At 44.7% G+C, this 16,156-nt stretch overlaps 1 protein-coding gene across 1 annotated transcript in view; it reads left to right on the top strand.

Annotated features, from left to right (window-relative positions):
- Positions 1–16,156, top strand: part of LOC306982442 (plexin-A1-like) — a 240,913-nt gene that overhangs the window by 163,960 nt on the left and 60,797 nt on the right. Inside the window, exon 9 of the mRNA XM_079582377.1 lies at positions 10,905–11,019. Within this exon, the coding sequence (XP_079438503.1) occupies positions 10,905–11,019 (115 nt within the window). The remainder of the gene's footprint in view (positions 1–10,904; positions 11,020–16,156) is intronic.

Raw genomic sequence — 16,156 nt, 5'->3', positions numbered from 1 at the left:
AGCTCTTTAGTCGCGTGTGTCGGGGAGACGACCATGAGCCGGGAAATTGATAGAATTGATTCATCACAATTACGGCCTTGGGGGACACCCTGCAGCATAAACACACTGCTGGGGGGTTGGACAGTTTGCTCTGAAAGGCGAGACGCTGTGGGTCAGTATGGGAAAAAAATGGTAGAGAGACATCAAGTTCATATAAGAGCAAGACATTCAATGCATAAAAATCTAAATAATGAATAGACTCTAAATGTGTGGTTTAATTTTGTTGAATTAGTTAATACTATTTTATGTTTTTGAATATTATACATATTCACCTTGTTTTTTGGGGTTAAAAGTTCAATAAATGAGGGCGAAAAGTTACTTTTATTTGAATGCTTAAAGGGACTAGGTGCAAGTTTGTCATGTTTATGCTCACTACTGCCACCTCAGGTCATACGCGTAACTGCAGTTCTATATTAAGCTCGTGCATGGCGGCACTTCGGACCCAAAATAACACCTTTTTGAGTGATAGTGCAGTTGTGGTGAACAGGTCTGGGCTCCTTCTACCCCTTTGGACATGGCTGGAGCGTGTAGGGGGAGGAAAATACATCATTTAAACATTTTTAAACTCCGTATAGTCCCGTTAAGCTGCTGACAGGAAGTGACATGAGCTCCATAGCAGTTTGACTCATTTCCCATTGAAACAGCATGGTTGGCACGGCAACAGTTTGCCTTCATCTATAGATACAGACGGCATCTCTGGAATGGCCCATATATGCAGAGCCACCTCGACCAATGGGCTCGCAGGGGCTGGAGCCCAGGGGCCTATCATAGTCACGGGCCTATCAGAATTTAGGGTTTTTGTGTGATGTAGGGTTAGGGTTATAGGTTAGCGTTAAGGTTAGGGTTTGCGCTGAGGGGGGTGGGGGCCTACAATTCTGTTTAAGCCCCGGGGCCTATGGGTAGATTAAGGCGGGCCTGGTTACGGCCCCAGGCAACACGTTGTACAAACTTCTCAAAAAGAAAGCCCTGTGGCCGAGGTCAGAGCGGAGCTGTTGCTGAAGTTTTCCGTCAGAGGTTTCACAGGTGTGTTTATTGTGCTGAGGCTACATGCTAACAGTGGTGGGACGTTAACGTCTTAAGCCAGGGGAGACAAACTCAATTGGAACATGTAAACATAGTGTTGGTCGGGGGATGGAACACAAAACTCTTTTGATTGGACTAGATATTAATTTGACTTTTTTATTATTGTTTCATATAATATACCTTTAAAGGAATAGGCCACCGTTTTTACATACTCAGATATGTTCTTACCTTAGCTTTGACGAGTTCTTTAGGACCTGTCTGATCTTCACCCGTGCCTTCAGTCACGTAAACACAGCGCAGACGGCGTTAGCATTTAGCCTCTCCCTCTCTCCTCTATAGCTCCAAAACAGGTCAAGATAGAAGCTACCAAGCTCTTCCACGTTTTCCCTATTTACATATGGTTACGTGAAGTGTTCCACTACAAAGTATAATTACACAAAATTAAACAATGTGGATTTTCTAAGCGGATAAAAGGGGGAACTATATTGTAAGGCGTAATAATACCAGGAGTAGTTTGGCATCCGCACAGTAAAGTGAAGATTACTGCGCGGATTTCGAACTACTCCTGGTGTTATTACGCCTTACAATATAGTCCCCCCTTTTATCCGCTTAGAAAATCCACATTGTTTGATTTTGTGTAATTATACTTTGTAGTGGAACACTTCACGTAACCATATTTAAATAGGGAAAACGTGGAAGAGCTTGGTAGCTTCTATCTTGACCTGTTTTGGAGCTATAGAGGAGAGAGGGAGAGGCTAAATGCTAACGCCGTCTGCGCTGTGTTTACGTGACTGAAGGCACGGGGGAAGATCAGACAGGTCCTAAAGAACTCGTCAAAGCTCAGGTAAGAACATATCTCAGTATGTAAAAACGGTGGCCTTTTCCTTTAAAGGGACTAGATACAAGTTGGTTGTTTTTACACTCACTTCTGCCACCTCAGGTATTACATGTAACTGCAGGCGCTATATTAAGTAACACCTTTCTGAGTGACAGTGCAGGATGTTAGAGGCAGTTGTGGTGAACAGGTCCGAGCTCATTCTACACATCAGGACATGGCTGGAACATAAACTCGGTATAGTCCGTTTGAATAAACATTATGCACATTATGAACATCCATGAGGACAACTATTTTTTGTATATTTTAAAGTTTGAAATACCAACTCAAAGGCCACAAACTCTGATCATTTGTGTTTTTGTAATACGGTGATACGGTGAATGGTCTCAACTTATATAGCGCTTTTCTACCTTTATCAGCACTTAACAGTAAGCAACCGGTTACCCATTCACACACCAGTGTACGCAGGCACTGGAGGCAAGTGGGGGGCCTGAAGGTTGCCCAAGGACACAACGACAGTGTGCATTTGCGGGAGCTGGGGATTCGAACCCACAACCTTCTGATCACGAGATGACCCGCTTTAACAACTGGGCCACCGTCAATATACAGTATGCTCATGTTAGCTAATAGTTCAGTGTTACTAATACACTATTTCATCTGTCCCAGTGTGTTTCTGTAACAGTGCTTCAGGTTCAGGTTTTGTGCAGTTTAACTTTTCGGACATTTTGACATTCCAACTGGCTTTGTGTTGACATTGAGGCAACAGCATCTCCAGTTCAAGTAAAAGGGTCACCAAGACATACAGTGGAAGTTCCATTGATATGAAACAGTAACGAAAGCTGCCAGAGCGGTTTGTGAATGAGAGCGAGTCCTGCAGAGCTCCATCTGTCCCCCATCATGCTCCTTAGTCGCTTTACAACACCGGGACGGGTCGGACGGGGCAGACGAGGGAGTACTGCTGTTTTTGGAGGTGGTGTGGGCTGGGCTCATTAATCCTCCCGGGTGATCGGGCGCTGTCATTGAGTGGAGTCCAGACATGGAAGGGTCAGTTTTTCCGGAGCTTGTGTCCGTGCACACGCGCCCCTCCTGCCCCCGAGAATGCGCCCCGCCCCGCCCCCGCCGCCCGTGTTGACTTAGCTGAACGCTCCGCGGCCCGCGCCTCGTCAGAAATGCCATAAATTAGCATAGTGTGTTCTGCTAATGAGCTCCCACTGTTTCCGTTTGGAGACGGGAATAGCACAGCCCCGGCGGCCATGACGGTTCCGGAGTTAAACCTTCAGCGCTCACCAATCCCACCGACGGAGACCGGGGAGAACCAAAATATTGTTTTTTTTCTACGTTTTCTCTGACTAAGGATGTCACAGTTCTACATTTATGAGTCAAGACTATTGTGAGGGAAAATATTGTGATTTTGCGATTATTGACGATTATCAGAATAGGTTGCGATCACGTGACATCACAACATTCTAAAGAGCATATAGATACAGACGGCATCTCTGGACATGATAGCTCATGTTAGCAACGTGCTAGTGCTAACATTAGCTAGCGCTCGCTACGGCTGCCCTTTTTTCGCTTCTACTGAACAATCTGCTGTCAATAAACATCCACATGGACCCGATTTAGACTTGACTTTATTTGTATGTGATAAATCTGTTTTATATTTCGCTTTTATTTCTAGTTTCGTCCCAGTTTAGGAAGTCATGTTTAGCATTGTTTGTTTAGTCCCATATTAGCCCCTTTTTCACCTGATGCCCAGTCGGATCGCTCTTACATTGATGATTAAGTGACTCGCCCCCGCCCCCTGCTGGGAAGAGAGAGGGAGAAGGGGAAGAGAGAGGGAGAAGGGGAAGAGAGAGGGAGATAGAGAAGAGAGAGGGAGAAAGAGAAGTGAGAGGGAGAAGGAGAAGAGAGAAAGGCAAGAGAGGGAGAAAGAGAAGAGAGAGGGAGAAGGGGAAGAGAGAGGGAGAAGGGGAGGAGAGAGGGAGAAGGGGAGGAGAGAGGCAGAAGGGGAGGAGAGAGGGAGAAGGGGAAGAGAGAAAGAGAAGAGAGAGGGAGAAAGAGAAGAGAGAGGGAGAAGGGGAAGAGAGAGGGAGAAGGGGAGGAGAGAGGGAGAAGGGGAAGAGAGAAAGGCAAGAGAGGGAGAAGGGGAAGAGAGAGGGAGAAGGGGAAGAGAGAGGGAGAAGGGGAGGAGAGAGGGAGAAGGGGAAGAGAGAGGGAGAAGGGGAAGAGAGAGGGAGAAGGGGAAGAGAGAGGGAGAAGAGGAAGAGAGAGGGAGAAGGGGAAAAGAGGGAGAAAGAGAGAGAGAGGGAGAAAGGGGAGCAAGAGGGAGAAAGAGAAGAGAGGGAGAAAGGGGAGCGAGAGGGAGAAAGAGAAGAGAGGGAGAAAGGGGAGTGAGAGGGAGAAAGAGAAGAGAGGGAGAAAGGGGAGATGGAGGGAGAGAGAAGAGAGAGGGAGCAGAGAAGAGAGAAAGGCAAGAGAGGGAGAAAGAGAAGAGAGGGAGAATGAGAAGAGGGAGAAAGGGAAAAGAGGAGGGTGCGGGGAAGAGAGGAAGAAAGGGAAAAGAGGGAGAAAGAGAAAAGAGGGAGAAAGAGAAGAGAGAGGGAGAGGGGGAAGAGAGAGGGAGCGGGGAAGGGAAAGAGAAAAGTGCTTTTTAAGATCTAGTTTCGTCCCAGTTGAGGAAGTTATGTTTAGCCCTTCATTGTTTGTTTAGTCCCACATTAGCCCCTCTTCACCTGATGCCCAGTCGGATCGCTCTTACATTGATAATTAAGTGACTCGACCCAACACCCCCCCGCCCGCCCCCTGCCCCCCCCACGCTGCACTCGACCGGGCGCTACTCGGAGCGGGGCACGCGAGGAGAGAAACCCCTCGTAGCGTCTTTAAGTGGCCCGCTCCCCGTCTGCCCACGCTCCCGATGCTAATGTAATCCTTTTCATATTGAGATGCTAATGACGCTCCGCTAACCCCCCTCCACGGGCCCCAGCGCTCCCCGTGCCCAGTAACAATGCTCCCGATCCGGGCTCGGACAGGGCTCGGCGGGCCCGGAAGACGACCAGTGACAGCCGCCGGTGAATAATTTATTTGGAACGCGCTGCTCTTGGCGGCTCAAAAGGAATATCTAATCCAACGAGCGTGCCACGGGAGCCTCGCGCAAACGGCCCCGGGTTTAGATTTCGAATCAACACTTTCTCAGGTTTATTTAAACAGTATTTTCGATTTATATTATGATCTTTTGGCTAGTTTTCTCCCGTAACATCTTAGTTTTAACGTCAGAGTAGAAAATGGATGAAACTTTCCTTGTAAAATGATTGTTTTAAGCCGGAGATTTCCAGGAAGTAACAACAACATTGTGCCCTTTTTCCCACGCATAATCATTCACAAATATTGACATACCTCGTGTACTGAGGAAGCATAATCCAAATATGGTCATTTCCTTTGTGGGAGGCGGCAGACGTTACTAAACTTTAGGGCCGTTTTCTCCAACATCGCCTCCACTTTAGTCGCTCCTGCAGACTCCACACTTTACAGTCTTAGGCTTTTTTCTTTTTTTTTTCTGAGGGTTTTTTTAATAGCAAAAAAAACAAAACATTGGCAATTTTGATGCATAAAAAGCCTTATTTTTACATAACATATAAAACCGAAAACTAGCAATACATATTTTTCCTCGTATTTATACAGTATCATAGTGCAGTAGCATAATGCCTTCAATTTTAAATGAAGCCAATGTTAGAGTAAGGCAAACGGTGAGAGACTCCTGCTTTTCCCTCTCTTTTCCTCTTCCCCTCTCTTCCTCTTCCCTCTCTCATCCTCTTCCCTCTCTTCCTGTCCCCTCTCTTCTCCTTTCCCCTCTCCTCCTCCTTTCCTCTCTCCTCCTTTCCTCTCTCTCCTCCTCTTCCCTCTATCCTCCTCTTCCCTCTCTCCTCCTTTCCTCTCTCTCCTCTTCCCTCTCTCCTCCTTTCCTCTTCCCTCTCTCCTCCTCTTCCCTCTCTCTTCCTCTTCCCTCTCTCTTCCTCTTCCCTCTCTCCTCCTTTCCTCTCTCTCCTTTCCTCTCTCCTCCTCTTCCCTCTCTCCTCCTTTCCTCTCTCTCCTCCTCTTCCCTCTCTCCTCCTCTTCCCTCTCTCTCCTCCTCTTCCCTCTCTCCTCCTCTTCCCTCTCTCCTCCTCTTCCCTCTCTCCTCCTTTCCTCTCTCTCCTCCTCTTCCCTCTCTCCTCCTCTTCCCTCTCTCCTCCTCTTCCCTCTCTCTCCTCCTCTTCCCTCTCTCCTCCTTTCCTCTCTCTCCTCCTCTTCCCTCTCTCCTCATCTTCCCTCTCTCCTCCTCTTCCCTCTCTCCTCCTCTTCCCTCTCTCCTCCTTTCCTCTCTCTCCTCCTCTTCCCTGTCTCCTCCTCTTCCCTCTCTCCTCCTCTTCCCTCTCTCCTCCTCTTCCCTCTCTTCTCCTTTCCTCTCTCTCCTCCTCTTCCCTGTCTCCTCCTCTTCCCTCTCTCCTCCTCTTCCCTCTCTTCTCCTTTCCTCTCTCTCCTCCTCTTCCCTCTCTCCTCCTCTTCCCTCTCTCCTCCTCTTCCCTCTCTCCTCCTCTTCCCTCTCTTCCTGTCCCCTCTCTTCTCCTCTTCCCTCTCTCCTTCTCTTCCCTACTTTTCCCCCTCTCGCTTCCTTCTTCCTCTCCTCCTCTTCCCTCTCTCTTCCTTTCCCCTCTCCTTTTATCTCGCCATCTCTGCAGGCAGTGTTTGAGTCATTTTATAAAGAAGTGGAAAAACAGCTTTCACTTTCCACAAAATGGCAGGCTGATAAACTGACAGTGGCGTGATGAACTCACTTTGACCTCCGACCTGCTCAGAGCGGCCATACTGGACAGTCTACATTAGAACTGTACTACTGTCTGACTATACTGCAGTCCTCTCCCATCCATCCATCTCCGTAATTCAAACGTATTGTCCCTAATGCGGGGCTTCCATTGCTTTGGGTAAACGTTGATAAATCTCCGTTTGGCTCCGGCCTGGTGTTAAGAGCCGCGCATCCCTCACTCTGATCGGACATCTCCTCCCAGCCGACACTCGGGACATTCAATTACAGTGAGTCGGGGGGGAGGCGTCTGGGGAGAGGGCGCCTCCGCTGGAAGCCATTAGTTTGGATACAGACGTAACAAACGGGCTGCTCTAATTGATCCAAATAGCTTCGTGTCTGTGTGACGGATGAACGCAAGGGAAAGGGACGAGAGAGGGAGAAGGGGGAGAGAGAGGGAGAAGGGGAAGAGAGAGGGAGAAGGGGAGGAGAGAGGGAGAAGGGGAGGAGAGAGGGAGAAGGGGGAGAGAGAGGAAGAAGGGGAAGAGAGAGGGAGAAGGGGAAGAGAGAGGGAGAAGGGGAAGAGAGAGGGAGAAGGGGAGGAGAGAGGGAGAAGGGGAAGAGAGAGGGAGAAGGGGAAGAGAGAGGGAGAAGGGGAGAGAGAGGGAGAAGGGGAAGAGAGAGGGAGAAGGGGGAGAGAGAGGAAGAAGGGGAAGAGAGAGGGAGAAGGGGAAGAGAGAGGGAGAAGGGGAAGAGAGAGGAAGAAGGGGAAGAGAGAGGAAGAAGGGGAAGAGAGGGAGAAGGGGAGAGAGAGGAAGAAGGGGAAGAGAGGGAGAAGGGGAAGAGAGAGGGAGAAGGGGAAGAGAGATGGAGAAGGGGAAGAGAGAGGGAGAAGGGGAAGAGAGAGGGAGAAGGGGAAGAGAGAGGGAGAAGGGGAAGAGAGAGGGAGAAGGGGAAGAGAGAGGGAGAAGGGGAAGAGAGAGGGAGAAGGGGAAGAGAGAGGGAGAAGGGGAAGAGAGGGAGAAGGGAAAGAGAGAGGGAGAAGGGAAAGAGAGAGGGAGAAGGGGAAGAGAGAGAGAGAAGGGGGAGAGAGAGAGAGAAGGGGAAGAGAGAGGGAGAAGAGAGAGGGAGAAGGGGAAGAGAGAGGGAGAAGGGGGAGAGAGAGGGAGAAGGGGAAGAGAGAGGGAGAAGGGGAAGAGAGAGAGAGAAGGGGAAGAGAGAGAGAGAAGGGGGAAGAGAGAGAGAGAAGGGGAAGAGAGAGAGAGAAGGGGAAGAGAGAGAGAGAAGGGGAAGAGAGAGAGAGAAGGGGAAGAGAGATGGAGAAGGGGAAGAGAGAGGGAGAAGGGGAAGAGAGAGGGAGAAGGGGAAGAGAGAGGGAGAAGGGGAAGAGAGAGGGAGAAGGGGAAGAGAGAGGGAGAAGGGGAAGAGAGAGGGAGAAGGGGAAGAGAGAGGGAGAAGGGAAAGAGAGAGGGAGAAGGGAAAGAGAGAGGGAGAAGGGGAAGAGAGAGAGAGAAGGGGGAGAGAGAGAGAGAAGGGGAAGGGAGAAGGGGAAGAGAGAGGGAGAAGGGGAAGAGAGAGGGAGAAGGGGGAGAGAGAGGGAGAAGGGGAAGAGAGAGGGAGAAGGGGAAGAGAGAGAGAGAAGGGGAAGAGAGAGAGAGAAGGGGAAGAGAGAGAGAGAAGGGGAAGAGAGAGAGAGAAGGGGAAGAGAGAGAGAGAAGGGGAAGAGAGAGAGAGAAGGGGAAGAGAGAGAGAAGGGGAAGAGAGAGAGAGAAGGGGAAGAGAGAGAGAGAAGGGGAAGAGAGAGAGAGAAAGGGAAGAGAGAGAGAACGGGAAGAAAGAGGGAGAAGGGGAAGAGAGAGAGAGAGAGGGGAAGAGACAGGGAGCGGGGAAAAGAGAAAGGGAAGAGAGGGAGAAAGAGAAGGGAGAGGGAGAAGGGGACGAGACGGGGAGAAGGGGAAGAGAGAGAGAAAGGGAAGAGAGAACGGGAAGAGACGGAGAAGGAAAAGAGAGAGGGAGAAGGGGACGAGACAGGGAGCGCGGAAAAGAGAAAGGGAAGAGAGGGAGAAAGAGAAGAGAGAGGGAGAAGGGGAAGAGAGAGGGAGAAGAGAGAGGGAGCGGCAAAGGGAGAGGGGAAGGGAAAAAGAGGAGAGGAAAGATAGAGGGAGAAAAGGAAAAGGGGGAAGGGAAGAGTGACTTTTCTGCAGTTGTTTCTCAGTTATCTGCAGTTTATTGTTTTCATCGAGGTTCAGGTGACGGAGCACATTTCACATGAGCGAAACATGAACGGCTAAACTGATCCTCAGACTCCCTTGTAGAACATGTGTGTGGACACTCATTCACTTCTTCCCAGGCCATATATACCTACATCTCCCACGATGCACCTGTGGGCCCTGCGTCCAGACTGATGCCGCCTCCGTCCCCTCTCCCTTTCAGCTGGTCTGTCTGCGCCGCCGCCCTCCAGCACACACACACACACACACACACACACACACACACACACACACACACACACACACACACACACACACACACACACTCACACTCACACAGGGGACACTCACCCAGCACTGCCAGGTTCAAGTCCATGAAAGACAGTCCGACAAAGGATGGGCTTTTAAACACGGGGGGAGGAGACGGACCCGAGCTTCAGGTGACAGGGTCTGCCTTTCGGGGGCTCTGACTTGGACTTGTTTTCTTTTCAAGTTACACCCAAGGATTAACCAGACTTGTTCAAGTCTACAATTCTCTCTCTGATGTCTTGGCTGATTTCTTTTTGATTTTCCCATGATGTTACATAAAGAAAAAGTGTTTCAGTTGTGCCTTAAAGGAACAGGCCACCGTTTTTACACACTGAGATATGTTCTTACCTGAGCTTTGACGAGTTCTTTAGGACCTGTCTGATCTTCCCCCGTGCCTTCAGTCACGTAAACACAGCGCAGACGGCGTTAGCATTTAGCCTCTCCCTCTCTCCACTATAGCTCCAAAACAGGTCAAGATAGAAGCTACCAAGCTCTTCCACGTTTTCCCTATTTAAATATGGTTACGTGAAGTGTTCCACTACAAAGTATAATTACACAAAATGAAACAATGTGGATTTTCTAAGCGGATAAAAGGGGGAACTATTTTGTAAGGCGTAGTAATACCGGGAGTAGTTCGAAATCCGCGCAGTAATCTTCACTTTACTGCGCGGATGCCAAATTAGTCCTGGTATTATTACGCCTTACAATATAGTTCCCCCTTTTATCTGAAAACACTGACAAAAAAATGACGAGAAATTGATGAAAAAGTGGCTAAAATGTCACAAAACAATGACAAAAAATGTGATAAAAAATGACAAAAAAATTGGTTAAAAAAAATTTGACAAAAAAAGGAAAAAAATGTGACAAAAAAGTGACGAAAAATTGATGAAAAAATGACAAATATTTGACCAAAAAATGACAAATGTGAGAAAATGTGACAAAAAAAATTACTACAAAAATGTGACAAAAATGTGATAAAAAATTCACGATAAAATGACAAAAATGTGACAAAAGTTTGACAAAAAAATGACAAAAATGTGATAAAAATTTGACAAAAAATGACAAATATTTGTTACAAAATTTACAAAAAAATTACAAAAATGTGACAAAATGTGACAAAAAAAATACTAAAAAAAAATTACAAAAATGTGACAAAAAATGGACGAAAAAATGACAAAAATGTGACAAAAAGTGATAAAAATTTGACAAAAAATGACAAATATTTGATAAAAAATGTACGAAAAAATGACAAAAATATGACAAAATGTGACAAAAAAATTACAAAAATGTGACAAAAAATGGACGAAAAAAAGTGACAAAAATGACAAAAAAAAGTTACAAAAATGAGTTGAATACCCAACAAAAAAAATGATGGAAAAACAATCTGATGACGTGAGGAAAAAGATCCTCTCGGTTCAGGCGGGAGTTAAGAGGTTAATAAATAGGAAATACGCGCAGAAAAAGCGTTTTGGGGGTAAATTTTGTCCCTCAGCGCCCCCTAGCTAAAATATCTTCCCACGGCTCTGTGCCTGATTTATTGAGCTTTGAACCGCACGTCTTTGCACCTGAACAGCTCCATTGTTTGTAACAGGATGAGCAGCTTCTCTGTTTTCTGTGACCGTAAACATGTGACTGCGCCGTCAGAGCAGGAACAAGTGAATCAATAAAGCTGATCTTATCTTAACGGGGCCGATGTGGTTTGTTTTTGCAGGTGCCTGTCGTGTGTGAACGGCTCCTTCCCGTGCCACTGGTGCAAATACCGACACATGTGCACCCAGAACGCCCTGGACTGCTCTTTCCAGGAGGGCCGCGTCAAGCTGTCCCAGGTAAGACCCGCCCACAGCGCTTTCCATCCACACTGCGATTTCTATGTTTCTCATTTTAGCCTAATTAGCCTGGTTTCCTTTTGCATTTCACGTTTCTGGCATGTGGATCGCACACGCGTGGCGAGCGGCCGTGAGCGTCCGTGTCCGTGATGAGGCCGTACGAGTCGGCGGTGGCGGTCGTATGAATGACTCTAAAGGAGCGGGTTATGAGCGAGTGCTTACAGTAATGGGCCTGTTCATAAGTGCCGAGCGCCGCGTTACGCTAAAAGCTCACATCCATCATCGTAAGTCGGGCCCCGGAGCAGCAGCCAGGGCGACAACCCCCCCTCCCCACCCCCCTCTATGCTAACACTGTCTGTACTTTTCTTTAGCATAGATACAGATGGGAAAACCCTGACGGAAATCACAATCTTTCCCTTTTTTTTGGGGGGGGGGGGTGTTTTCTGGCGGACTACAACATCTTAAACCCCGCCTTGACTGAGCATATTTTCTAAAATGAAAAAAATCGGGTCCGTATGGATGTTTTTTCACTGCATATTGTTCAGTAGAAGTGAAAAATGACATTCATAGCTAGCGTTAGCTTATCTAGCATGAAGCTAATGTTAGCTTTCTGGTTAGCGTTGTCTGTGTTTTATGTATTTATGAGCTGTTGAACCACTTTGCTTCTCTCCACGTCTCTGTATCTTTATTTGGAAGAGAAATGTGTTTGTTTTGGAGTAATGGGTGAAAGTTTAGTTTTTTTCCTTGTTTTCTCTCTGGCGTGACCATATATGGGCGATTCCTGAGATATACTGACGGAATCTGAACTTTCTCCCATAGATACAGACGGCATCTCTGGAATCGCCCATATTAATCTAATTATTCAAAAACTACTTTAACAAATGCTGAAATATGAATATATATATATATATATTCTACTAAATAAAGATACAAAGACATGGAGAGGAGCAAAGTGGTTCAACAGCCCATAAATACATGAATAACGGAGAATGCTAACTTGATGCTACATGTTAGCATCGGGCTAATGCTAACGTTAGCTAGCGCTAGCTACAACTGCCGTTTTTTCACTTCTACTGAACAATCTGCTCTGAGAAAATATCCATATGGACCTGATTTACATTTGACTTTATTTATGTGATAAATAAGTTCATATTCCACCAGAAAATGACTAAAAATTGTGAAAAATTGTGTTTCTCTAAAGATTCTATTTTCCCCCTCGGTGAAGCCACGCCCCCTTCTATGACGAGATGCCGTCTGTGTCTATTCACCATTTAACACATTTCTACTAAATATAGCAAAGAGGTTCAACAGCCCATAAGTACTGAAAACACTGACAAAGCTAACCAGGACACTACGTTAGCTTCATGCTACATATGCTAACACTAGCACCAAGTGCAGTGGTTTTCTTCAACAGAACAATTTGCCGTGAAAAAAAAACATTCATATGGATCCAATTTTGTCCTTTGTCTTTGTTGATGTGTGAGAAATGTTCTCACACACAAACGTCAGGGCTGCTTTTCAAAACGAGGTTCGTGCTCATGGAATGACCAGAACACTTTAGCAGCTCCTTCAGACTGCAACATTTCCAGTCTTGGACTTAGCAATATTTTAAAGTTTTTTTCAGAGGGATATTTTAATTCCTACCCTTTGTTGAGCTTTGAACCCCAAAAAACAAAATTCTGCCAGGGTGTGTAAAGCACAACTGATATACATATTTTAAGAGGAGACACTACAGGCAAAACTCATTTTTTTCAGTTTTCAGGTTTTGGGCCAAATTGGTCTCTGAACATATAAGCTTTCACCTGGAAACAGAAAATATGCCAAATCTTCACAAAAACATGTTTAAATATTGCGCTGATTCAATGTTCTCCCATAGACTTATATGGGAGAACGCAATTTCAAGGGCCTTTTTCTCAAAACACATTTTTCCGTCATTGTGGCGACACTATGTCCACGTCAGTCGGACCTAAAGACTTCACATTTTCCAGCCTCGGACTGAACAATATTTGGAAGATTTTTTCAGAGGGATTTTTTTATTATTCAATCCCTTAAGCCCCATTTATTGAGTTTTGAATGTCAAAAAATAAGGCGAAAATTAAATTTTTACCAATTTTTCCACTAAAAAACAGCTTATTTTAAAACTAAACAAGAAATCCAAAATCCCCTCTGAGAAAGTCTTGGCAACTCATTTATCAATAAAATGAAACCATAAATTTGAATGTAGCTCTATCCGTTATTCAGATTTCGTCGCCGAAAAGATGTGAAATTTGGGGCATTTTTAGGCATAAAACACCTTGTTCTTATATGAAAAGATAAAATGACAGAAAACTTGCCATGTATTTTTTTCTCACATTTATGCCAGTGATCGACAGCAAAAGTTTCAAATTTATATCTGTTAATATAAATTGTTTCCCTATTCACCTGCAGTGTCTCGCCTTAATTCTATATATTATGGCGAATACCAAAAAAAGTGTCCAGCAGTATTTAACTAAGCACATAAGTCCAAGCCTCCTTTTGGATCATTGTCTCCCAGCTGCAGCGCTGTGTTTAAACTGTGGCTTCTCATTTCTGAAACAACCATGTGGAAAGACAAATCTGAGGAGAAGAAACTGGCAAAAGAACTGTCTAACACTTAACTAAAACCTGGAAGATTCTCCTTCTACTAATGTATGCACCTTTCAACCCCCGGGGCCAGCTACGCTCCTCCGCCTCAGGCCCATAGGCGTGAGTGGGATGGTGTCTCTGGCTCAGATGTGGTGTTCCCGCTTCACTGAGCTAATCCTGGGATTAGAGCTCCATCTGTCCAACAGGAGGAGAACTGCGAGGGCGGAGAGAGCGGGACAAAGGTCCATCACACAGGAAGACGCTGCCGCCAAACAAGCACAGACCGGCCCAAAAAAAAAAACAAGATGTCCGCCCAAAAGATCACCCGCTCAGGGACGCTGTGCCGTTCTACTGCTGCGTTTACAATTAGGGCTGCTCGATTATTGAAAAAATAATAATCACGATAATTGAAATCACGATTATTCAAACGATTATTTGTTGCCTTTAAAAAATCCATCAAAAAAGTGACAAAAATCCATCAAAAGTGAAAAAAATCCAGCAAAAAAATGACAAAAATCCATTAAAAAAGACAAAAATCCAGCAAAAAAAGACAAAAATCCAGCAAAAAAAGACAAAAATCCAGCAAAAAAAGACAAAAATCCAGCAAAAAAATGACAAAAATCCAGCAGAAAAAATACGAAAAATCTATCAAAAAAGTGACAAAAATTCCATCAAAAAAATTACAAAAATCCAGCAGAAAAAAAGACAAAAATCCCAAAATTAAGAATTAGAAAAAAAAAATTAGAAAAAAAAAAATGAAAAAAAAAAAAATGAAAAAAAATGAAAAAAAAAATTATAATCGATTTTTTGCGATTATGCTAATTTTGTCATCGTTTACTGTTGTAATCGAAATCGTAATCGAATTTCGATTAATTGCACAGCCCTATTTACAATGTACAACTGTTACTCACGGAGGAAAGAGTAACCCAGGGTTTCACTCAAGAGTAATGTGAATATTACTCAAGTAGAAGTACACAGTATTGTAAATGAACCCCTCTTAAATGAGTACAGTAACTAAACAAAAACAGCAGCTAAATGTGTGGCCTTGTTCACGTACAGGCCGCACTGGAATATAAGCTGCAGGGTTTCAGAGTGCCGTGCATCCACTCAGAGATGAGGAGGGGCAGTTGTGAGCAGAGGGAGGGCAGCAGTGATAAACTACCTCAATGTGGAAGTGTAGGGATGTGACGTGTAACCTGGCGTCCAGCTCTGACGGCTCTTCCACATATATGCTAAAGTGATCCCAGTGTTAATTTCGTCGACTAAAATATTTAGTCTTAATTTTAGTCAAAGTGATATTTTTGGCGACTAAAATTGGACTAAAACTAAATTAAACGTTCCTCATGAGACTAAAACTATGACTAAAATGTCCAGATGTTTTAGTCGACTAAAATAAGACTAAATAAAAATGAAAAGGAGAGACTAAAATCATCCAAACTTCTATTGACCGTCTGAAAGAGCCTCAGATCATTTAAATTCTCTGCCAAAGGATCAGCTCTGAGCTTTGTTCATGTGGAGCAGAAACATGAAGCAGAGGAACAAGATTTAATATGATTATAATGAATATTATAAATGCAAAGTCCACTAAATTAGTCTTAAATTTAGTCGACTAAATTGACTTGCAATTTTAGTCGACTAAAACTAGACTAAAATTGAAGATTTTTTTTTGACTAAAACTAGACTAAAATTGAATTACATTTTCATCAAAAGACTAAAACTAAATTAGAATATGTTGTCAAAATTAACACTGAGTGATCCTTCATCATTTTAAAAGTTACTCCTCGTCCGTTCCTCAGCCAAGAGCAGTGGATTACAAGTTCAGCCAAAATCTTTCACCGAGCGCGTCTCACTTTTGTGTGTACTGCTCGAGACGCCTCTAGTGCCTGTAGACGGCAATATATTAACCGCCCCGTCATATAGATGCAGACGGCATCCCATCATAGAAGAGGGCGTGGCCTCGCCAAGGGGGAGAATGTTTTGGGAAACACAGTTTTTCACTCTTTTTAGCCATTTTCTGGTGAAATATAAACTTGTTTATCACAGACAAATAAAGTCAAGTCTAAATCGGGTCCATATGGATGTTTGTTCACAGCAGATTGTTCAGTAGAAGCGAAGAAACGGCAAATGTTAGATGTGCAATTTAAGGCGAGACACTGCAGGTGAATAGGGAAAAAATGTATATTTACAGATATCAATTTGAAACTTTTGCTGTCGATCACTGACATAAATGTGAGAAAAAAATACATTTCAAGTTTTCTGTCATTTTATCTTTTCATATTAGAACAAGGTGTTTTATGCCTAAAAATGCCCCAAATTTCCCATCTTTTCGGCGACGAAATCTGAATAATGGATAGAGCTACATTCAAATTTATGGTTTCATTTTATTGATGAATGAGTTACCAAGACTTTCTCAGAGGGGATTCTGGATTTCTTGTTTAGTTTTAAAATAAGCAGTTTTTTCGTGGAAAAATTTGTAAAAAATTAATTTTCGCCTCATTTTTTGACATTCAAACTCAATAAATGGGGCTTAGGG

This window comes from Gobius niger, assembly GCF_951799975.1.
Source record: "Gobius niger genome assembly, chromosome: 24".
Classification (NCBI taxonomy): Eukaryota; Metazoa; Chordata; class Actinopteri; order Gobiiformes; family Gobiidae; genus Gobius; species Gobius niger.
The sequence above is the reverse complement of the archived record's forward strand: the minus strand, read 5'-3'. Positions and strand labels throughout refer to the sequence as shown.